Genomic DNA, 25,412 nt, shown 5'->3' with positions numbered 1-25,412 from the left:
GGCACCTTCAATTTTCTATTGCTTGAGCTCCTTTTCCTTTTATAGAATATTAGCTCAAAATAATTGTCGAGCTCCTGCACCTAAGTTTAAACAGTATCGACACCCAAATTGAGTACCGGCACTTATTTCAGTCCAATTCAAGCACTGATGCCAGGTAAGTCTATCTGGATCTCAGGAATAGAAGATATTTTGAGGGAAACTAATCTGCTAGTTGCACCAGAGCTTGAACCTTTAAAACAGATAAGATAAAAACAAGGTTATATAAAAACTCTTGAGAACAACACTAGACACATCGAGTGCAGCTCTGCCCACCTAAAAGGAGAGAACAAAGAGAAAAATAAGGGTTTAGAAGGAAAGAGAGATGGAGACTGAATACTTCAATCAGTGGTCATTGATCAGGTCATTGATCATGTAAAGATTTGGAAAAACATCCTCACAGTATGAAATCCCATTCAAGGGAGCCATTTTCCCTCAGCAAAAATGTAATTTCCTCTCCACGGCAAAATGAAACACCAAATAAATGTGATCTGGAAGGCACATTTCCTCATTAAAAGATTCATTTGCGCACATTTAAACACATTTTTATGAACACACTTTGATGATAATGTTCCCTCTAACAACTGAACCACAAATCCTGATGGCTACCTTTTAGTGGCTTTCTACATTAACTGGTTGTCAATCAATCAAATGTATTTATAAAGCCCTTTTTACATCAGCAGATGTCAAAGTGCTTATACAGAAACCCAGCTTAAAACCCCAAACAGCAAGCAATGCAGATGTAGAGTCACAGTGGCTAAGAAAATCTCCCTAGAAAGGCAGGAACCTAGGAAGAAACCTAGAGAGGAACCAGGCTCTGAGGGGTGGCCAGTCCTTATAAGAGTACATGGTCATTAAGGCCAGATTGCTCTTCAAGATCATTTACTTGAAGATATATTTGTGGATTTGTACATTAGAATTTTTGTGGCGAGGCTGAGTCTTATATGCTAAAATGATCTGTACTGTGTTGTAAGGTACTGTGGTTAGGTAGAAGTGTAGCGTGGTTCGTTCTGCGTTGAGAACTTTTAATTAGGACACTGCCACAACTGTAGGTCTGCTGGTTGCATTCTTTATTTTCCCTGTACGGGAAGAGACAACACACAATATTTTAGCCCTCGGCGCAGTCACAGCTCTCAGGCACCTGCGCAAGCACATGGACACTCACTTTCCCAAGTACTCACAAGTTACAATAGGTACCCTAGTTAGCGAGTTCGGTGAAACTTGTTAACATAAATCTTTATATTGTCCACATTGTAACAAACTTATGGTTGCATAACAGCACATTGTGTAACATTCATTTCGGAGCCAAGAACAACATACCTTGCTAGCCGAAGGTCAGGCAAAAGAGAACAATAAGGGGGTACAGAAATACAGATAACCCACGATGGGCCAAACCAAAATATACAAAACTTTTACAATCACATGTACAATATTGATGTGAAAAAGTTGTCACGTTCTTTCAAAATCGAACCCAGAAGCAGACCAGGACAAGGGGAGTAGGAAGAAGGTGAGTATTTATTTACAATTGGATGTGAATGGGTAGATATATCCAGGTGGCGTAGCGGGCAGCGGTGTTGAGTTGATGGGAGTAAATAGGTGGATCCAATGGGGTAGCGGAATCCTCCGACGACCAGGCGGGAATGGGGTAAATGATCCGGGTGAGTAACTGAAGACAGAACAAACGGAGGTAAGTTTAAGGCAAGCAATACGTAAAAAAGAACAAAACAAATTCTATCCAACTTGAGGCTGATACTATGGTACAACATACTGTTCATGGCTAACGATCCGGCAGGGAATGGATGTCAGGTCCGAGCTTTTGAAGGGGAGAGATGATGATCAGGACAGGTGTGCAGATTACTGATGGGATACAGATACATCGATCTCCCAACAAGCTAATTCGCCCGGTAACCAGACAGGGTGCGTTCCAGGACACCGGAAACACACTCCAGGACAGAAACACAGGCAAACACGGACTCAGGAAGCGGGATTCGTGACAAAAGTGTTTGTACACCAAAAAAAGAACATTAGCTATGCAGCTGTAATTAAATTGGAAAAAAAAACACACTGAATTATTATTATTATTGTCAAATGATTATCATCCCCTCTTGACCTGGCCTATTTGAATTGGTCCTTGTGTGCAATTTGGCGCATAATCTAGGGGAATAAATCACACTGCTACAGAAGCATAAAGAATTTCCCCAAAAGGCAGAATAGAGGCACTTGAATAGAGAAGTGTCGATTTGAAGGTTTTCTAACCTATTTCATGGTTTCCAAAAGTAAGATCAGTGATGGGAAAAACGATTGAGTCAAAGTAAAGATACCTTAATAGATAAAGACTGAAGTAATAGTGAGTCACCCAGAAAAATACTAGAGTAAAAGTCTCAAAGTATTTGGTTTTAAAATGGCTAAAATATACTTATGTGTCATAAGTGAAAATGTCAAATTCCTTAGATTTAGCAAACCCAGAAGGCACCATTTTATTCTCTTCTCGGATATCCAGGGGCACACTCCAACACTCAGACATCATTTATAAACGAAGCATGTGTGTTTAGTGACTCTGCCAGATCAAGGTACAGTATAAAAGGTAGATTATTGTCTTTAGGGATGTGGTGAAGTAAAAATACAATTTGTGAAAAATATAAATAGTAAAGTACAGTTACAGATAACCCAAAAAACGACTTAAGTAGTACTTTAAAGTAGTTTTACTTAAGTACTTTACACCACTGAGTAAGATACTATTTAAATGGGAAAAGAAGACTTTCAAAGTGCATCAATATTCAATATTCAATATTCAATATGATATGTCTTTCAAATAATCACCATAGGTATTGATGTGAATACACAGGTAATTCATCAATAATAGTGAAGGATATATCAGTGGAGAGTACTGTATCGCTTAAGAGCGTTTTTATTGTGTCATATATTGCCACCTAGTGGATAAAACAGACCATTACATCTAAATAAGTTCTGAATGACAATAATCAATCTAACCCACTGAACATCAGCGTTAGAGATTGAAATGTGGTCTACAGCCACTACATTTTTTTGAGAATCACTGATGTTACAGTGATCAAAAAACTTTAGACGGGTATATTCCTGGACTTACAATGCATTTTAAATCAATTGGTGCAAAAAAATGTATTCCTTAGATACAAATGTGATTCTTATAATAGGGATGCACTGCAATTTTCTTCATGTTGATTATCGTGATGAACCCGACGCACACAGCACATCGCGGACACAAAGGTCCTGAGTACATCTTCTCACACTCACACCGGTTGCACAGGCAGTTTCCACGGTTACAGGTCCTCTGACACACAGAGGTTGCAGTCACTTCGCCTGTGACCTGGCAACCAAACACAAACAAAATAGATACTGCAGTTACGTATGTACTGTAGTGATATCACACACTCAAGTCTGCATTAAGAACATGCTTTTGCGTCTAGAACGATAAACAACGATGGTTTTAAGGATCAGGAATCAAGAGGGATTTACACCTCCACAAAGCAACCCGTTAAAACAGTCACAGTTGAAGTTGTCCCACTTGCAGAACTGGCCAGTGATCCTCTCTCCAGTGTAGGGTCGGCGATCACATTCACACTGCCTGCGCACACACATTCCTTTCTTGAACAGATCGGCCTTCCTCTGCACGACCGTCACTGTCCTGTGCGGAGGCGCAACTGTGCTCCAAGATACCCAGGCTCACAGCGAGTAAGATAATATGATTACGCTGTCTGTGTGTTTTACCTTTAGCTATTTTATCGCCCCCAGAAACCTGCTCCTTTTACTCTCTGTTCCAGATGTCCAAGACGACCAATTCTCATAGCTTTTAGCCGTACCCTTATCCTACTCCTCCTCTGTTCCTCTGGTGATGTAGAGGTGAATCCAGGCCCTGCAATGCCTAGCTCCACTCCTATTCCCCAGGCGCTCTCTTTTGATGACTTCTGTAACCGTAATAGCCTTGGTTTCATGCATGTTAACATTAGTTTGTTTGTTTTATTCACTGCTTTAGCACACTCTGCCAACCCGGATGTCCTAGCCGTGTCTGAATCCTGGCTTAGGAAGGCCACCAAAAACTCTGAAATTTCCATCCCTAACTACAGCTCTCGCTGAGTTCTGTTCTACTTATCCAGGTCTGTACCCAAACAATTTGAACTTCTACTTCAAAAAACCACCTCTCTAAAAACAAGTCTCTCACCATTGCCGCCTGCTATAGACCACCCTCTGCCCCCAGCTGTGCTCTGGACACCATATGTGAACTGATTGCCCCCATCTAATCTTCAGAGCTCGTGCTGGTAGGTGACCTAAACTGGGACATGCTTAACACCCCAGCCATGCTACAATCAAAGCTTGATGCCCGCAATCTCACACAAATTATCAATGAACCTACCAGGGTGCCTTAAACACAGGCACCCTCATTTTTTACCTTTATTTAACTAGGCAAGTCAGTTAAGAACAAATTCTTATTTTCAATGATGGCCAAGGAACAGTGGGTAAACTTCCTGTTCAGGAGCAGAACGACAGATTTGTACCTTGGCAGCTCAGGGGTTTGAACTTGCAACCTTCCGGTTACTAGTCCAACGCTCTTACCACAAGGCTACCCTGCCGCACTCATAGATATCATCCTAACCAACTTGCCCTCTAAATACACCTCTGCTGTTTTCAACCAAGATCTCAGCGATCACTGCCTCATTGCCTGCATCCGTAATGGGTCAGCGGTCAACGACCTCCACTCATCACTGTCAAACGCTCCCTGAAACACTTCAGCGAGCAGGCCTTTCTAATCAACCTGGCCCGGGTATCCTGGAAGGATATTGACCACATCCCGTCAGTAGAGGATGCCTGTTTTTTTTTAAATGCCTTCCTCGCCATCTTAAATAAGCATGCCCCATTCAAGAAATTTAGAACCAGGAACAGATATAGCCCTTGGTTCTCTCCAGACCTGACTGCCCTTAACCAACACAAAAACATCCTATGGCGTTCTGCATTAGCATCGAACAGCCCCCGTGATATGCAACTTTTCAGGGAAGTTAGAAACCAATATACACAGGCAGTTAGAAAAGCCAGGGCTAGCTTTTTCAAGCAGAAATTTGCTTCCTGCAACACAAACTCAAAAAAGTTCTGGGACACTGTAAAGTCCATGGAGAATAAGAACACCTCCTCCCAGCTGCTCACTGCACTGAGGATAGGAAACTCTGTCACCACCGATAAATCCACTATAATTGAGAATTTCAATAAGCATGATTCTACGGCTGGCCATGCTTTCCACCTGGCTACTCCTACCCCGGTCAACAGCACTCCACCCCCCACAGCAACTCGCCCAAGCCTTCCCCGTTTCTCCTTCTCACAAATCCAGTCAGCTGATGTTCTGAAAGAGCTGCAAAATCTGGACCCCTATAATCAGCCAGGCTAGACAATCTGGACCCTTTCTTTCTAAAACTATCTGCCAAAATTGTTGCAACCCCTATTACTAGCCTGTTCAACCTCAAAGGGTATATAACAAAGTATTGAGATAAACTTTTGTTATTGACCAAATACTTATTTTCCACCATAATTTGCAAATAAATTCATTAACAATCCTACAATGTGATTTTCTGGATTTTTTTTCTAATTTTGTCTGTCATAGTTGAAGTGTATCTATGATAAAAATCACAGGCCTCTCTCATCTTTTTAAGTGGGAGAACTTGCACAATTAGTGGCTGACTAAATACTTTTTTGCCCCACTGTATATATAGTACCAGTCAAATGTTTTGACACACCTATTCATTCAAGGGTATTTCTTTATTATTATATTTTTTGTACACTTTAGAATAATAGTAAAGACATCAAAACTAGGAAGTGTGCAAAGCTGTCATCAAGGCAAAGGGTTGCTACTTTGAATAATCTCAAATAGAAAATATATTTGGATTTGTTTAACACTTTTTTGGTTAATACATGATGCCATTTGTGTTATTTCATAGTTTGGATATTTTTATTATTCTACAATGTAGAAAGTAGTAAAAATAAAGAAAAATTTGGGAATGAGTAGGTGTGTCCAAACTTTTGACTGGTACTGTATACACTACCATTCAAAAGTTTGGCATCACTTAAGAAATGTCCTTGTTTTTGATAGAAAATCTTTAAAAAATTGTCCATTAAAATAACATCAAATTGATCTGAAATCCTCAAGTCCTCAACTGGCAGTTTCATTAAATAGTACCCGCAAAACACCAGTCTCAATGTCAACAGTGAAGAGGTGACTCTGGGATGTTGGCCTTCTATACAGAGTTCCTCTGTCCAGTGTCTGTGTTCTTTTGTTTGTGTTAATCCTTTCTTTTTATTGGCCAGTCTAAGATATGGCTTTTTCTTTGCAACTCTGCCTAGAAGGCCCGGAGTCGACGCTTCACTGTTTACGTTGAGACTGGTGTTTTGGGGGTACTATTTAAAGAAGCTGCCAGTTGAGGACTTGTGAGGCGTCTGTTTCTCAAACTAGACACTCCAATGTACTTGTCCTCTTGCTCAGTTGTGCTCCTCTTTCTATTCTGGTTAGTGCCAGTTTGAGCTGTTCTGTGAAGGGAGTAATACACAGCGTTGTATTAGATCTTCAGTTTCTTGGCAATTTCTCACATGGAATAGCCTTCGTTTCTCAGAACAAGTATAGACTGACGCGTTTCAGAAGAGTTTCTTTCAAGACCCCTTGACTTTTTTCACATTTTGTTACATTACAGCCTTATTCTAAAATTGATTAAATGAAAAAAAATCCTCATCCACACACGACATACCCCATAATGACAAAGCAAAAACTATTTTTTAGAAATGTTTTTAAATGTATGTATATTTTTAAAACAACTGAAATAGTACATTTACATAGGTATTCAGACCCTTCATTGTTGAAGCACCTTTGGCAGTGATTACAGCCTCTAATCTTTTGGGGTATTACGCTACAAGCTTGGCACACCGATATTTGGAGAGTTTCTCCCATATATATATTTTAGGATCTGGCCACAGATGGACCCCACTTTGAGAAACCCTGACTTAGAGTGTCTTTGGTGTTAGCCCTGCAAACATGGGGTTTGTTAGGTATGTGCAGGGGGACTGAGATACACCGAATAGAGTACAGTGTTTTGTTTTGTATACATGCCTTCATTATAAATGTATTAAGCACTGAGCAGATAGAAGTCTGATATTTGTACAAATATTTGTGTATCCTCTTACAGTCTGCAAAAATGTATAGCAAAGTCATCATGTCAACATCCCTCACAGAGAATGCCCATATAACTTAGTTAAATACATTTTTTCTCCTGTTTTAGCATTTGGAGTCAATGAAGATCAACAAATGCACACTGTCATTCATCTTTATTGATTTATCTATTGCATACATTCTGCGTAAACATAAGAATGTCCAAGACTCAGTGAACCCCTCTGGAACAGGGAGGAACCCAGTAGATTATGGGTACATTATTGAAAAGGCTGTGAGGTTACAGTTCAGTGTGCAGTAGACGCTTGGCTTTCTTCATGTTCTCGGCCACTGTGGAGAAAGGGGCACAATAGACAAGAAACTTGAGCAAAAATCCATTCACCAGCGAAGGGTTCAATTCCATTTCAAGTCATGAAGAGAATGGGAATGCAATTCAAGAATTGACTGAATTGAAATGGCCCCGACACCAACCTTGCTTTACAAATTGTGTTAGTATCAAATCAAATCAAATCAAATTTATTTATATAGCCCTTCGTACATCAGCTGATATCTCAAAGTGCTGTACAGAAACCCAGCCTAAACCCCAAACAGCAAGCAATGTAGGTGTAGAAGCAGTCTAGTCTAGTAGTCTAGATAGACCAAACAATTCATTATTTTAAACTTGCAGCAATTACAGTAATAATTTGCTTAATTTCTTGACTAATAATAATAATAATCATGCCTTCACTTTTCAGATTTTAATTTGAGCAACTGACGCCTGGATTTGCCCTTATCACACTCTTTCCTACTTCAGCAATTTTGTCAGAAAACTTCGACACACTCTTCCAGTAAAACTTTCATATAGTATTCATCCACCCCCTCACATCGCCCACCATTTCTCCAGCTAAGAACTATCCTTGAAGCATTCTCATTATTTTGTGGTTGCATCTCCCAACTCTCTGTCCCAAATGGTTAGTGGATGAGGTGGAGGAAGAAAGAGTAGAACCTATTAATAAGTAAGTTCAGTTTGTGTTCAAAGTTGGGGCATGTGGGTGTGTGTGTTAAGCACGTAACAGGAGGATAACTGAATCTCATAGGACCTCATTAGGGATGAAGAGAAGAAGCGGTACACTCACGGTACGGGATGTCGCTCGGCTTGTAGGTGAACATGTGGTTACTGTACTTCCCAACAAGCTCAGCACGCACAGTCATGGATGGATCTGTAGAAAAAAAGGTGTGTGTTTGTGTGTGTGAGAGAGAGAGGAGGGGGGTTGCAGAGACAGTTATCAATTTTGGAGGAGCACTATGCCAAAGCTTCAAAGCAGAAGTTATACATTCCAGACAGGGTTGGGTGTTAGAGAATGTCTGCAGCCACATGTTCCTTTCAACCAGAACACATCATTATGGGTGCACGAATAACTAGACTGTAATGCTTTACTCATACTATTCCATTTCTAACACTATGGCGACTCATACATTAGATTGATCCCTTAATCAAAAATGTATGTTGTCTGATTGTTATTCGGCTAATGGCTACTAATTCAAAGTAAAGTTATACGAGGCACTGAATGCAGTCACATCAAGCATCTCACGGCAAGCATTAGAGGGATGTACTGGGGATTCAGAATGAATGGGGATTTATTTCCTAATTGAGAGATGTCCTCAGATGACATGGTAGAAGAAAGACCCACCAACAAAGAGAATTCTTGGAACGTAGTGGCCATCTGGTGCCAGATTGGAGTCTGTAGTTTCATGCTGAAAAATATATCCAAATTACATTAAAACATACATTTATAATAATCAACATCTATCATCTCACCTTAACATTTAATATCTAACATGTATCTACAGGTAAGGAAATAATGAAATGCATGATTCAATGTTTTACCTGTGATTGGAACATGGTTATAACCATAAAATTGCATTGCTTCCAATGAGAACATGTTGAAAAGGCATTAAAAAGAGAATTACTATCAAATTGAGCATGACAAAATCCTCTTGGGCAAGTTCCTGTATGGCTTTATCAGCAGCAAACGCCTTCTTCAGAGCTGTCAAAGAGCCGTGACAGAAGGACAGTTAGTGAGAACCCCACCTTCAACCTTGACACTTTATCCTCATAAAGTGGAATTTGTGCATTGCAACTCCTTTTGTCATTCAAGCCCTTACAAATGATCATGTCGAGAATACAATTAAATGTTGATACAAAGAGACCAGAATGAATTGTAAGGCAACAAAAGACCTTGGTTTGGGGGCCCACTGGGGTTAGATGAAGAATGTGCGAGTATAAAAGCACAGCAGTTATCACCTTGACTATGAGGACAATCCTCCATGTGATGAATGACCATCAGGGGCTTCTTACTGTTGGAACACGAGGACACGGTCAAAAGATGAACACATTCCACTGCAGAATAGGTGGTGGGCGGATGTGCTTACAGAGAAGCAAAGAATGTCTCTGGGAATATAGCAAACCCAAGGTCTGAGTGTCATTAAGGATATATGAGAGCACATAGGTTGTGCCAGTACCAAATGGCATTCTAGTCCCTATTCAGTGTACTACATTTGATAGGACTCTGGTCAAACGTAGTGCACTTTGTAGGGAACAGGGTGCCATTTGGGATTCAGCGACTGAGTAAATATGAGGATTTCAGTTTCAATTTGATTTGTTTCTCTGGGGTCATTGAATTAATGGGGCATAGTGACATAATCATTGTGAGGATAGGACTGTGACATAAGCAGATACACTACATGACCAAAAGTATGTGGACGCCTGCTTGCCGATCTCATTCCAAAATCATGGGCATTAATATGGAGCTGGTCCCACCTTTGCTGCTATAACAGCCTCCACACTTCTAGAAAGGCTTTCCACTAGATGAAGGAACTTTGCTGTGGGGACTTGCTTCCATTCAGCCACAAGAGCATTTGTGAGGCCAGGAACTGATGTTGGGTGATTAGGCCTGGCTTGCAGTCGGCATTCCAATTTCTCTCAAAAGGTGTTCGATGGGGTATTACAGGGGCTGCAGTCCTTAAGAGTTTTTAAATGTATTTTAATTGTACCTTTATTTAACTAGGCAAGTCAGTTAAGAACAAATTCTTATTTTCAATGACGGCCTAGGAACAGTGGGTTAACTGCCTTGTTCAGGGGCAAAACGGCAGATTTGTACCTTATCAGCTCGGGGATTCGATCCTTGCAACCTTTCGGTTACTAGTCCAACGCTCTAACCACTAGGCTACCTGCCGCCCCAGGGTGCGTCACTTGAGTGGGTTGAGTCACTGACGTGATCTTCCTGTCCGGGTTGGCGCCCCCCTCGGGTTCGTGCTGTGGGGAGATCTTCATGGACTATACTCAGCCTTGTCTCAGGTTATTAAGTTGGTGGTTGAAGATATCTTTCTAGTGGTGTGGGGGGTGTACTTTGGAAAAGTGGGTGGGGTTATATCCTGCCTGGTTGGCCCTGTATAGTTGGACAGGGCCACAGGGTCTCCCGACCCCTCCTGGTTCAGCCGCCAGTAATTATGCTACAATAGTTTGTGTCCGGGGGCTAGGGTCAGTCTGTTATATCTGGAGTATTTATCCTGTCTTATCCTGTGTCCTGTGTGAATTTAAGTATGCTCCCTCTAATTCTCTCTCTTTCTCTCTCTCAGAGGACCTGAGCCCTAGGCTAATGCCTCAGGACTACCTGGCCTGATGACTCCTTGCTGTCCCCAATCCACCTGGTAATGCTGCAGCTCCAGTTTCAATTGTTCTGCCTGCGGTTATGGAACCCTGACCTGTTCACCGGACGTGCTGCCTCGTCCCGGACCTGCTGCTTTCGCCTCTCTCTCTCTACCGCACCTGCTGTCTCGAACTCTGAATGATCAGCTATGAAAAACCAACTGACATTTACTCCTGAGGTGCTGACCTCTTCAACCACCGTTATTATTATTATTTGACCATGCTGGTCATCTATGAACATTTGAACATCTTGACCATGTACTGTTATAATCTCCACCCGGCACAGCCAGTAGAGGACTGGCAACCCCTCAGAGCGTGGTTCCTCTCTAGGTTTCTTCCTAGGTTCCTGCCTTTCTAGGGAGTTTTTCCTAGCCACCGTGCTTCTAAATCTGCATGTCTTGCTCTTTGGGGTTTTAGGCTGGGTTTCTGTATAGCACTTTGTGACATCGTCAGATGTAAAAAGGGCTTTATAAATACATTTGATTGATGAATTGTTTACACCTGTCAGCAAAGGGTGTGGCTGAAATAGCTGAGTCCACTCATTTGAAGGGTTGTCCACATGCTTTTGTATATATAGTGTAGCTATAATAAAATGTTTCACTCAGACATTTGAAAGATTGTTCTAATTTTCAAATGTACGCCACTAACCAAAAAACACAATTGCAATGTGATATGTCTCGTTGTGTATTTTGTCTAATATCTCTGTCTTGTCTTACCTTTCTGTCATTGTCATCAGGGCTTCCTCATAGGTCTGGACCCAAGTAATGTCATCCCCCCATCCTGAGGCAAAATAAAAAATTAATATAATAAAATATATACGCCCCTTAGCAGATGCTTTTATCTAAACGCGACTTACTGTCATGCGTGCATACATTTTACGTATGGTTGGTAAGGGGAATGGAACCCAACTGAGCTACAAATGACCAGATTGGACCAGACTTTAATTTGGTGTTAATGTAATGGCGGATGAGGGGCTGTTTTTAGTAGTAAAGTCCAATGGAGGTGAGATATGTTAAGTATTACCTCTTGAGAGAGTTTGAAGGCCTTTCTTTGTTTTCTTCTGTATGGACACTTCCATGCAGGTGACAAAGAGCAAGGCAAAGAGAGACCACCGATACATGGCGTTCACCAGTTCTGAGAGAGAGAGAGAGAGAGAGAGAGAGAGAGAGAGAGAGAGAGAGAGAGAGAGAGAGAGAGAGAGAGAGAGAGAGAGAGAGAGAGAGAGAGAGAAAAAAGTCTACCTGTTAAACATTTTTTTATTTTTTTACATGGTACCCTATCCAAAAGAAAATCTCATCAAAATCCTTACCAAAAGTGGTGGTCAGATTCTCAACTACAATGCCCTATGCAAAAGCCAACTTCTTAATAATCTCCAAATCTCGCATCAAATCTCAGGTGCACTGGCCAGTTTATATTTATTTTACCAGTCAGTCACAATGAGAGTAAACCTTCCTTATGACAGTTGAGTAAGATCTTCACCACCCTATGTTTCGACTATCGGTCTGTAGACTATAGACCTCAAAATCATTTATGCATGCCAAGGATCTTGATTTAGGATCTGACAATGGAGCGATGAATGAAGATTTTGCAGGCTGTGTGTCAGAACAGGATTGACCGGTTTAATTACAATGATGTATGTGTTAGAATACTTAAAGCCTAAATGGCACAGTGAAAGGGCACATAACAATCTAATACATTTGTATATTGTCTATCACTCTTGCCCATATAAAGTGAAGTGTCATTAAAAAGGGACCCTGTCGAAAAAACGTTGCATTTTTTTGTTGTTGCTATTTCTACACAATTTCCTAATGAATATGCCCAATTACTGTATATGCCTACTAAAACAGGCCAAACTTGTTTAAGTGTCCCATTTCCTTAAAGTATTCATTTTCCTGATAATGACACAGGTATATTAGACTAGAGTGTTTCTAAATGCTAAAACAAAATCCTGTACCGGTATACTGCATTTTAGAGTTAGTGTAGATAATGTTCATTTATTCACAACTTCAAACCATTTATTTGGTTGTCAGTCTGCTTCTTCTTTGGCCAAATGGCCAGGGGGAAAATAAAGGTTTGAAACATGACTGAATGTTGACACCGATAGGCGTATACGCTACCCAGATTATTCAAATGCTGCACCAAGTGAACATAATACTAGTACAGGTTTCAACTGAGAAATGTTTTCCAATAATATAAATATCTTACCTATTGCACAGCCGTATGAGGAGTGTCTGGAGCCTACGTCCAAGCTGACAGTAACTTGGTTTTGATTTTCAGGTCTTTTTATAGACAACAGGACTTACCAAACAGGTATGGGATTGCCATTACACGAAACAAAGCAAATGAATTGTAGCACGCAAATGCACTGTAATAGGAATTTCACAAAAGGAGATAAGTTGTTGCTGAAGTCAATCAAAAATCTATCCAATTTATTACAATTTGCAACAGGGATACACAACCCAGCACAGAAGAAGATCAAATGTCTAACTGGCTTCTTGGAGACAGGCCCTTTATCCTAATCAGACAGGACCAAAAGTTCTGTAAACACCAGACCAAGAGGCTCGCAGGAAGTCAAAACAAAAGTCAGTGACTTTGTCAGCTGCTACAGAATCACACGTCTCCACAAAATGTCATCACTAAAATACAACAGTGAATAATCAGTGTGCCCTCGGTCCTTGAACCTTCTGTCTGGCGTCAATCACTATCCACAGATGTGAGAATAATCCATAACATTCAGCTTCAAGTCTAGTGACCATCAACCCACAACTTGAGTGTCTCAAACAGAATCCTGCATATGTGTCTTACAGTAACTCGCATGTGCTACATTTTCACAACTCTTAGTGGAAAACTCCAAACTGGTCACATTTGTAACGCAGCCAGTCTTCAAAACCTGTTATTGTGCACTCATTTGGACAGTTAACATTGCTCACCGCACAACCATTGATTCAAATATATATGTTTCTTGTGAAATGTAATGAGAACATTGGTTTAATCACCAAAACACAACATAATGGGATCTTTTCAATGTAGTCGTTTTAATTACCAGTTAATCCAATAGCAAACAATGCCAGATACGCGTTTCAAATTGCCCTTAAAAGTTCTGAAAGTAAAATGCTACAGTACTGTAAATTACAGTAGATTACACAGTTTTCATATTAGGCAATAGACTTACGAAACCCAACAAAATTGACAGAAAATCCATAAATTCCATAATATCTATCCAATGTGTAATCAAAGATGTGATCAGTGAAGACATCCCCCCCAAAACCCATTCATGCCAAAAAAAAAACATAGGTGTACTGTTTGTAATCAAATGTAAGAAATTAAATTAAACAAATGAATTGAATGAAAATAAAACAGAACGTTTAGCACGCATACATTCCTCATGCCTGTTTTGATCATTTGGCCCCCCAAAAAAACGGGAAAAAACTTTTGGCATAGCGAATCAAAGTTTGACATTGGTCTGCATTGATGATGTCACGGGCCTCATCCATGGCCCGAAAGAGGGTGTCATGCTCATGGGGATGGCTATCTTCCACTGCCATGCTGTAAGAAATTCCTCAATATGGTTGAGGAAAGAAGAGTAATGGGGTCAGGTATAGGGTCACGAATCGGTGATGGGCTGAAAACCATGCCTGAACCACCTCTGCATGTTGGAACCTGACATTGTCCCACACAATGACATAGGTGACCCCTTCACCTTGACAGGCCTGCTCAATTTCATTGAGAAACACAATGAGGTGTACAGCGCTGTAGGATCCAAGTAATAGCCTGTCCTGCCCCACCATCTTCAGAGATAGCTAAGCACATGGAGATGTGTTGCACATGAGGTTCCGCCCGCAGTTGCCGAGTGGTGGCCAGGTTGAAGCACGCTTCATCAACAAAGATATACTTGTGATGGTTCACAGCAGCATCAAGCACCATCTCAAAATATATTTTGGTTAGTTATTTTTACAGTATAGTTCCAATATGATATTGTGAAGTAGCACAATAGCAACAGTAATACAGTATATAGTGCTGTACCTGAACATACTCAGCCCACAGTTGTTTCATCCGGTCGTTGTTTCTCTCAAAAGGCACCAGGTGAATGTGTTTCATGGATTGGGGTGAAACTAATCTGGCAGCCTCTGCCACGCTAAGGTCTCGGTTTACCACATGGTCAACGACGATGGCCCAGACTTCATTAGACACAACAGTTCCCTGCCATCTGCCTCCCTCTCTCTGATGTCCACCTCTTTGACGGTGCCCATGCCCACCACTTTGAACTCTTTGAAGGGGCCCTTGTCAACGAGCTCTTTGATTTCTTCCTCTCCCTTGCTGTCTATCCTGCTCCATGTTGAAATTGCAAGTGTTCACACACCCCTTTGAGTGGTCATTATGTATGGTTATCATGTATCATACAAGTGATTTAGATGTTTATACTTTACAAAACACACAAAATCCATAGTAGACAAGCCAGTTTAAAATCTATATGTTTACCAAATGGATAAGTGATTAACCATTAAGCACAGTTGGATGGTCAAATGTATTAAAACAAATGAGAAGAGAATCACATGAAATGTATTGTGAGCATTGCGTTTTGAAAGGCATGATTATACAAAAGGTATTTCTAGATGAAACACTGATTAGGTTAAGTGAAAAAGTCACTGTGTGATTCTGTGTGCTGTACTTAGTCAATTGAAGTCGTTTTTAACTGTAATGCAGTTGATTGGTGAAGATTACATGAACATACAGGTTATTGGGGTTGACATCCATACAAGCATTATACTTCTGATTTGTACCTCAACATTGTGAAATACACATATACAAATAGCCTAAATGTAGTCCAATTTTGCTCTGGGGCAATGAGGAGGCTCCGGATCTTTCGCCCACAGCATATTTCCCCACGCGTTTCCATGACATTTCCATCGTTTTGGTCAAGTTATTTTACTGCATTGTTAGTTGTTGCTATACTCAGCCAACGGCGCTTGACAACCGTGAACGCTTCGCGCAGGCGCATTTCAGAGGAATAATGCATTGTGGGATTGGACGCTATTGACATAGCGACAGGAGAGCTGGTAGAGAAACAATCTTTTTCCTATTTTTTTATCAATAGTTTGGGGGAAATTATCATTCCAACAACTGCTATGAACGCGTCAGTGGCCAAAAAGACCCAAGACACTTTGGGGAAAGTGATAAAGAAACCGCCGCTTACTGAAAAACTGCTCACCAAACCGCCGTTTCGATACCTGCACGACATATTCAGTGAGGTGAGCGATTACTTTACTGGCTAACGTTAGCTAGGTAGCTAGTTACATAGGTAGCTAGCTACATAATTTATATGGGTTTTTGGATGATTTTTATATCTAGCTAACATTAGCCCCTGTAAAAACTAGCCAGCGAGTTTAGCTAATGTTAGCTGGCTATTTACTCATGAAGCAGTTGAAAATATTTCCTTCATTAAACAAATGAAATATCTGCCACTGCACTTGCTCACTTTAGCCATCTAACTGCCAGGTCGTTTTGTCACAGGACAAGTGTTGTGAGGGTGTTATGAAATGAGGCCCAACCTTCTATTCTAGGTGACAGTCAATGAGTTTCTCTTAATGCACCTGGATTGCTTGTTTGGAATAGAACTGCCTTTCCTTAGGGTATGGTGTTAGGGGGTTCACATAAACACAACTTTTAGAGCTGAACATACCAAGTGATACAACATACCGTCAGAAGCATAGTGCACTTTGCTTCATGTCAGTAGGCCTTACCATTGATGAGAGATTACAATTTGTGTGTCTGAATTCTGGGTCAAAAGGTCACAAATCAATGGCAAAGCCTTTTTCCAAAAATGGCACCAAAATAACAGGTGGACTCAGATTAACAAACTCAAATATCTCAAGACAAGAATGACAACGACATTTTCAGGGGTTATACAATAATATGATCATGTTCAAATTAAATGCACTATATATACAAAAGTATGTGGACATTCAAATGAGTGGATTTGGCTATTTCAGCCACACCTATGGCAGGCAGATGTATAAAATCGAGCACACAGCCATGCAATCTCTATAGACAAACATTGGCAGTAGAATGAGCTCAGTGACTTTCAACGTACACTGTCATAGGATGCCACCTTAACAAGTCAGTTTGTCCAATTTCAGCCCTACTAGAGCTGCCCAGTCAACTGTAAGTGCTGTTATTGTGTGGAAACGTCTAGGAGCAACAACTGCTCAGCTGTGAAGTGGTAGGCCACACAAGCTCACAGAACAGGGCTGTCAAGTTCTGAAGCGCGTAGCATGTAAAAATGGTCTGTCCTCAGTCGCAACACTCATTACCAAGTTCCAAAGTATCCATGGAAGCAAAGTCAGCACTATAAACTCTTCGTCGGGAGCTTCATGAAATATGTTTCCATGGCCGCACACAAGTCTAAGATCACCGTGCGCAATTCCTAGTGTCCGCTGGAGTGGTGTAAAGCTAGCCGCCATTGGGCTCTGGAGCAGTGGAAACCCGTTCTCTGGAGTGATGAGTCACACTTCACCATCTGGCAGTCCGACAGAAAAATCTGAGTTTGGCGGATGCCAGGAGCATGAAATCTGCCCCAATGCATAGTGACAACTGTAAAGTTTGGCGGAGGAGGAATAATGGTCTGGGGCAGTTATTCATGGTTCATACTAGGCCCCTTAGTTCCAGTGACGTGAAATCTACCCCTCCTTTGTAATCCGTAATGGACTGGAGCCTGTGTACCTTGTTCCTATGTGTGACCTGTTTTCAGGAAGCTAGGTATATGTCGCACATCACTACTTCACAGGAGAGCCATCTTAACTTTTTGGGGAGGCAGAAATGCCTTCTGGAAGATATGAATTTTCATGTGCCTTAATAACAAACATGTATGCCATCTGTAAATACGAATACAATTGTTTAATTATGAGCATAGTTGCTTTAGCCACGGAAAAAGTCAGGAACCTTCCCGCTAGCCATGGTTAGCTGAGATAATGGATGGGCTGGACATGCTGAGAGATGAATTCAGATTGGTCTGCCATGTAGCATGCTTCTGTCTATAACACGAGTTGCTCAGTGTGTGTAGATAATCCTTGCTACTGCGGCTTTTTTGAAAGATATAACGTTAGCCATGGAGAACTGCAAAAGTTTTGCTACTGCTTTCAAAATTGCTGCCCTGAATTTAGCAGGCGATGTTGACAAAGATCAGTGCAAAAATGTTGTGATGGACTACTTTTTGCACACTGTCAGTGTGATCTGGAGTGACTTCAAATCAAATTGTATTTGTCACATACACATGGTTAGCAGATGTTAATGCGAGTGTAGCGAAATGCTTGTGCTTCTAGTTCTGACAATGCAGTAATAACCAACGAGTAATCCAGCTAACAATTCCAAAACTACTTATACACACAAGTGTAAAGGGATAAAGAATATGTACATAAAGATATATGAATGAGTGATGGTACAGAGCGGCATAGGCAAGATGCAGTAGATGGTATCGAGTATAGTATATACATATGAGATGAGTATGTAAACAAAGTGGCATAGTTTAAAGTGGCTAGTGATACATGTATTACATAAAGATGCAGTAGATGATATAGGGTACAGTGTATACATATGAGATAAATAATGTAGGGTATGTAAATATTATATTAAGTAGCATTGTTTAAAGTGGCTAGTGATATATTTTACATCAATTCCCATTATTAAAGTGGCTGGAGATGAGTCAGTGTGTTGGCAGCAGCCACTCAATGTTAGTGGTGGCTGTTTAACAGTCTGATGGCCTTGAGATAGAAGCTGTTTTTCAGTCCCTCGGTCCCAGCTTTGATGTACCTGTACTGACCTCGCCTTCTGGATGATAGCGGGGTGAACAGGCAGTGGCTCGGGTGGTTGTTGTCCTTGATGATCTTTATGGCCTTCCTGTGACATCGGGTGGTGTAGGTGTCCTGGAGGACAGGTAGTTTGCCCCCGGTGATGCGTTGTGCAGACCTCACTACCCTCTGGGGAGCCTTACGGTTGTGGGCGGAGCAGTTGCCGTACCAGGCGGTGATACAGCCCGACAGGATGCTCTCGATTGTGCATCTGTAGAAGTTTGTGAGTGCTTTTGGTGACAAGCCAAATTTCTTCAGCCTCGTGAGGTTGAAGAGGCGCTGCTGCGCCTTCTTCACGATGCTGTCTGTGTGGGTGGACCAATTCAGTTTGTCTGTGATGTGTACGCCGAGGAACTTAAAACTTACTACCCTCTCTCTACCCTCTTACTACTTGACACAATGTGGACCAAACAAGCTGTACAAACAAAATGAGTTAAAGGAGTTCTAGTCTGCTGTTGAGCGTTCATCCATGCATACGGGTAAGAGTCGAGCTACATTTTCAGATATTATACGGTTCTAATTTTGTCAGTCGTTTTCATTACAAGTTAAAGCATACTGTTAGCTAGCAAGTGAATATTATGACCTGTGTAGTAATATTATTTGTATCTCAGAAACCCATTTGTATTGCTAGTTATAGTATAATGTTAGTTAGTTAGCTAGCTAGCTAACACTGAACAAAGTTATTACAGCATTTCATGCATGGTGGCTAGCTATGACAATCAGTTTGTATTGCTAGTCGTATGGGTTGGGATTATGGTTAATTGTTTAGCTAGCTAGCTACATGTCTAAACAAAAGACTCTACTTCGCCAGATGATTACATGACCCATCAAGTTTTCCATAATCACTCCCAGACACACCTGGCTATCTATTGTATTTCAGGAACATGTGTACACGTCTGGACAATAGTGATCCATCCACTTAGCTTAGAGGGCTCATCAATAGTGACCCATCAAGTGTGTCTGATAGGGGTGTGCTGACATGGCCATACTCATAATCGTATCGTCGGATTGGATGATACTCGTGATAAGATAAAACAGAAGTGTTTTAATATGCCTAAATAGATGTTGGCAAAATACCTCCCTGCACATTCTCACTGCAAAAAAACTGCAGATTAGAAGCAGCACATGGAGGGGTGTGTGTGTCCTCAATTTGCAGGGGGCTGCCAAATTTGCTGTCACTCAGTCAGAATGCGCATTAGCGTTATCTTTTTTCCCTACCCATTTCCACATTTAATAGCAAATGTCCTCGCCATGTGATTTATCATAGTAGCCGGTATGAGCAATCTGAATGATCAGACAGAAAAAAGGAAAAGTGATCGGGTGAAATTATGAAGTGAGTGGACAGAGAAATACAGCTTCACTGTGTCCAGTCGGAGCAGCCGGATCAACATAAAGCCCACCCTTCTCTTTACAGACAGGCAAACGAGCCAGTCGAGTTATTTAGACTACGCACTTGACTGACTCAGACAGTGCAGGATGGCTTAGAAACTCTGTGACTGACACATGAGAAACATGCTTGCTGGCACCAAAAAAAACATTTGTTTTTCCGATCACAGATAATTACAAAAATACTCTGATCATAATCACATCCAAACAATGACCCATATCCTTTACAATACTCGTTTTGTCCAACTAATCGGCACACCCCTAGTGTCTGGGTAAGCATCATCTAATAATCATCAAATATTTGTATCTAGACATGTTCTAGTTTTGATATTGCTACTATCCAAATATGCAAGTAACCATTTGACTGTATCGTTTACACCTATATCTTGTGCATGTGACAAATAAACTTTGAATTGATTTAATATAGTGTGTGTTTACCAGAGACACTAATGTGAAGAACAACATTACCTGCACCAAAGTCCGATTAGGATATAGGCCTAGATAAAGTGTATTTTTAACCTGGAGTTTTTCGTTATTGTAGGCTAATACTTTTACCACTTTTAGTCTTTTAAGTCTTTGTTTTTTTTACTACACTACCTTACTCACTCTGTTTAGCACATGACCTCACATGTGAATCCTTTAAAGAGATGGCTGGGGTTAAGGCTTAAGAGGGCGTGAAGGTTGCTGAATAGGTGAAGACAAAGAGGAGCTCACCAGTAGGTGTACCAAATATTCAATGGCCGTTTTCTCAAAAGTGGGGTTACAAGTTTGTCAACTTTCAGAATTACTTTCCCATTGCTCCTCAACTGCAGTGTATGATATATATATACACAGTGGGGCAAAAAAGTATTGTCAGCCACCACTCCCACTTAAAAAGATGAGAGGCCTGTAATTTTCATCATAGGTACACTTCAACTATGACAGACAAAATGAGAAAACAAAATCCAGAAAATCACATTGTAGGATTTTTTATGAATTTATTTGCAAATTATGGTGGAAAATAAGTATTAGGTGTGTGTGTGTGTGTGTGTGTGTGTGTGTGTGTGTGATATAATTTTCTAGCTCTTGAGTCTGTCACATTGTCCTTCTGCTTGTTTGATGGCTCTGCAGAAGTTGTAGCAGGACTTGTTGTACTTGTTTGTGTCCTAAGCCGTAGTCTCGGGGTTGAGGGCCAGGCAAGAGTAAGTCAGTGTTTGTAAATAAATAAAATGAAGAAATTCAATATATATTTGTTTTACATTCTTTGGGGAGAACCCTGGAATGACCCAAAAGGCTTCCCTGGTAGAGGGTTTGCTCGTGGCTGGGTCTGTGCCACAGTCTATACCAGGCTCAGCAAAGAATATCCAGGCAGAGCAAAGAATATCCAGGCAGAGCAAAGAATATCCAGGCAGAGCAAAGAATATCCAGGCAGAGCAAAGAATATCCAGGCCGAAGAATATCCAGGCAGAGCGAAGAATATCCAGGCCGAAGAATATCCAGGCAGAGCGAAGAATATCCAGGCAAGCGAATAATATCCAGGCAGAGCAAAGAATATCCAGGCAGAGCAAAGAATATCCAGGCAGAGCAAAGAATATCCAGGCAGAGCGAAGAATATCCAGGCAGAGCGAAGAATATCCAGGCAGAGCGAAGAATATCCAGGCAGAGCGAAGAATATCCAGGCAGAGCGAATAATATCCAGGCAGAGCAAAGAATATCCAGGCAGAGCAAAGAATATCCAGGCAGAGCGAAGAATATCCAGGCAGAGCAAAGAATATCCAGGCAGAGCAAAGAATATCCAGGCAGAGCAAAGAATATCCAGGCAGAGCGAAGAATATCCAGGCAGAGCGAAGAATATCCAGGCAGAGCGAAGAATATCCAGGCAGAGCGAATAATATCCAGGCAGAGCAAAGAATATCCAGGCAGAGCAAAGAATATCCAGGCAGAGCAAAGAATATCCAGGCAGAGCAGCCTTTCCAAAACTACATCACCTGGACACAACACACTCTCTGAGCCAGTGTGAGGTCATAGGTAATTCAGGGTTAGTTGCTTTTGGCCACGTGTTCTTCCCACAAGCAGCTGAGTTGAGTACACTCTTTAACCCCATTTCAATCGGCAGTATGTTGCCTCTTTCTAACTCCTCCTTCAGTTCAGTTTGTTTCACCTTTCAGTATATGCTCATACATATTTGATTAAGTGTGTTAGCAAACGTGACTCCATTGTACTGATTATCCAAGTGTTTTCCCCCACTGAATCTAAGTGAAGCTAATTGTATTGAAGTTTACTTCTGCTTGTTAAAATAGGACATAGGCCTAGTGGCTCTGCTGTGTTGACCAAAACTTACACTTCTGAGAGTAGCAGTAAGAAAATAGCCCCTGTGTTAGGCTACTGGAATTGTATTTTAAAATCATAATGGGGCAACCACTGAGCAGGCTCCACTTGTCCAGCTGCCATAAATTGGCCATCTTTCACTTAAGCAAAGGGGATGAACCAACCAGAAAGAGTGTTTCTGGATATGAGTTTAAAAAGAATAACCTGGCGCAACTTGAGAGCAGGCACAACATGCCCCTGACAATAGACCAACTCTTAACGTCAATCCCTGCAAAGCATTCTATCCTCTCTCCTACAGGTGATCCGGACCACTGGCTTCATGAAGGGACTCTATGTAGAGACAGAGATGAAGTCAGACAATGTGAAGGTAAGACATTTCCTCCATTTGATCACTTGATGGAGGCTATTTGTGAAACTCCAGAACAGATTGTTGCAATAGGCCCCCTGCCTATGAATATGTAGAAATGTAATATTGTTGTACTACGTGTCAGCTAAGCTAACAGAAGCTAAATTATTTTGAAAAGCTGTGAGTGCTATTATATAAAAAAATTTTTTTGTTGCATTTACAACTTGTCTAAGTCCTATCATCAACTGATTTCAGCCAGTGTTTGGCTGTGTTTGAATGAAATGTTGGCGTATTGGCAGTTATTTAGAAAGATTTATGGAAATAAAACTTTCTGGGTAGCTAGCTAATAAACGTACAGGGCAGATAGTGTAAAATTATGAATTTGAAGAATTTATCACAGCACTGGCAAACCATGGTTGACCAACTCCCTGACCAAAATGGCTGACCTTTATTTGTCTTAAGAATGTTCATGTTCGTTCTACTGTTCTTATTTCTAATTCTATGAAAGAGACACTCTTTGCTCTGGCTCGTCCACTGCTCTTTCTCTCAAGCCTTTAAATGTCAGCTGTGTTGTGAAATCCAGGTTCTGGAGAGCTCGGGGGCTGAACGGTGATAACAGAGCACCCTTCTTGATATCAGTTATCACTAAGCCCAGGTTACTTTAGTGGCCAGCGTAATGTTACACTGTTGGCATGGAGCTTAGGTTGTAGTCTAAACTGTGCCTTTCTGGGAACAGATCACAGATGAGGACACCGTTTTGGAATAGGCTGTCTCTACAGTGTAACACTCATAGTTCCGTTGTGCGTCAGTGTGTAACTAGAAAAGGTTGAGATTTCCCTCAAGTGCACATGGTGGAAAGGGGTACTTCATATTGTTCGGTTTCTCACACACACACACACGTCTGCATGAACTCTCCAGTAGTCTTGTGTACAATGATATCAATGGAGGGCGCACTTGAGAAAATGATGTAAAGAACCAAGTCTCAGCAGTAGGGCTGTTGCGGTCATGGAATTTTTAATCACGGTAATTGGCCAGGACCAGGACGCTCATAATCTAACGCCTGCCTCAGATCACCCGTAGAACACCGAAGTGTGTCGTTAGAAGCACTTTATACACAGAAGGAACACACGGTTTATCCATCTCTCTCTGACCGCCGATATAACTTCAGTACAAAGTTGCCTAGAAATACAAAGTTGCCAATGTCTTTGCAGTTGACGCAAACAAACGACATATACAAACAAAATATGCTTCAAATGAAAACCAGGATGGCTACATTTAAAATATAAACAGTATTGAAATACATTTAATGTTTAATCGAGTTCTATTTGCTCATTTGTAGGCTACTGTCTGGAATTTGTCTCAATATATTTCATGATGCGTAGCCTGACGTGCACAATGATGTGCCAAATCTGTGATTTTATTGCGTTTTTATTGGGTTTAGAATGGCATTAGAATGCTTTCTCTCTAGGAGCTGATCCGTCATCAGTGTTATGAAATAATTCTAATGTTAAGGAAAGATTTGAATTGAGAAAGCCGATCTGAGAGCAGCGCCCACTTTTTTTTATTTTCTCTTAACTATAATTGTAATAACAATTTGAAGGGCAAAGACTTTGCTGCCATAGGAATAGAATGCATAGAACGGGTGTCCCCATATTCAAGTCAAGGATGGCATAATGGGAGGACTGGCGAGTGTACCCAAAGCAGGAAGCATACCCATGTTCTGTGATTTGTTGTTTCAACTAAACTGACATGATACAAAATACATTCCATTGCATGAGCCACATCAGTTAACCCCTTACCTGTGGGAATTGCCCTACATGAATTGGGCTAAAATGAAATATTTATTACAGAAGAAATATGAAATGCATATGCTTAACCATGGTAGCAGATGATTACAAGCTGAGGACAGTTCACAAGACTAAATCCAAACATTACTCTGTTGATTTTATGTGCAATTTACATTTAGTACTTTTTCCCGCATTTGTTGATAACCAAATCTGGATTTCAGTAACATAATAAGAATGTTCTTGAAAAATGTGGGGTAGGTGCAACATAAGACAAAAGATTGACACAGGTTTGAGTGATCGATAGGTGTAACTGGTGTTTCCAAGTTGCCACATTCCTCTCCAAAGTGTGCACATTTCCTAAGTCATTTCAATGTACTTTTATGACTCAAAGAAGAGTCTTCGACTATAAGGTGATTTTTAAAAAATGTAATCTTATTTATTTATTTATTTATTTGCTCTCATATACCTTTTGAGGAACTCGATCAAGCACACTTGTCGTTTTTTATGTTGTTGTTTGGAACACAGCCCCGTGTACCCACCTTTACACAATTACTCGTGTTGTTGATGCAATCCCAAAAAACGGGCATAATTTGAAAGCTTGTTCTATTGCCAAAATAACTAGCTAAACTATAAAGTATGATCTTAGTGCTAGGCTTTCACAAGGCAATTCAGAGAAGCCGATTTTGTCGTTTTGGTTTGTGTATAGAATGGAGTCATGAGTGCATTTTAGATGTGTTGTCCGAAGCAAATTTTCTACACAGTACAACAAACTGGCTCATTCTGTTCAGGACAACCCAGGGTATCCTGTGACTAACTCTACATCAAGCATAGTGATCATAAA

The 25,412-nt window shown here is 40.9% G+C and overlaps 2 protein-coding genes and 1 long non-coding RNA gene across 4 annotated transcripts in view; 1 reads left to right on the top strand and 2 right to left on the bottom strand.

The window, feature by feature from the left end:
* Positions 1 to 1,088: 1,088 nt before the first annotated feature.
* LOC127931054 (uncharacterized) lies at positions 1,089 to 2,025 on the bottom strand. Its single transcript, XR_008139666.1, has 2 exons — positions 1,805 to 2,025; positions 1,089 to 1,702 (listed from the first exon to the last, which is right to left on the bottom strand). It is a non-coding gene; the product is annotated as an uncharacterized LOC127931054 (long non-coding RNA).
* Positions 2,026 to 7,354: 5,329 nt separating this feature from the next.
* Positions 7,355 to 13,261, bottom strand: agr1 (anterior gradient 1). Its single transcript, XM_035773169.2, has 8 exons — positions 13,107 to 13,261; positions 11,925 to 12,035; positions 11,618 to 11,681; positions 9,498 to 9,550; positions 9,164 to 9,240; positions 8,884 to 8,947; positions 8,329 to 8,412; positions 7,355 to 7,543 (listed from the first exon to the last, which is right to left on the bottom strand). The coding sequence occupies exons 2-8, from the start codon at positions 12,019 to 12,021 to the stop codon at positions 7,494 to 7,496; spliced, it is 489 nt and encodes a 162-aa protein (XP_035629062.1). The 5' UTR covers positions 12,022 to 12,035; positions 13,107 to 13,261; the 3' UTR covers positions 7,355 to 7,493.
* Positions 13,262 to 15,894: 2,633 nt separating this feature from the next.
* The window catches only part of traf3ip1 (TNF receptor-associated factor 3 interacting protein 1), a 42,620-nt gene continuing 33,102 nt past the window's right edge, over positions 15,895 to 25,412 (top strand). For both annotated transcript variants that reach the window (XM_035773168.2, XM_035773167.2), the window contains exons 1-2: positions 15,895 to 16,150; positions 22,737 to 22,805. In XM_035773168.2, the coding sequence (XP_035629061.1) occupies positions 16,028 to 16,150; positions 22,737 to 22,805 (192 nt within the window). In that variant the 5' untranslated portion in view covers positions 15,895 to 16,027. The remainder of the gene's footprint in view (positions 16,151 to 22,736; positions 22,806 to 25,412) is intronic.

This window comes from Oncorhynchus keta, chromosome 7, assembly GCF_023373465.1.
Source record: "Oncorhynchus keta strain PuntledgeMale-10-30-2019 chromosome 7, Oket_V2, whole genome shotgun sequence".
In the NCBI taxonomy this organism is placed as follows: Eukaryota; Metazoa; Chordata; class Actinopteri; order Salmoniformes; family Salmonidae; genus Oncorhynchus; species Oncorhynchus keta.
This window is presented reverse-complemented; position numbering and strand designations above follow the sequence as displayed.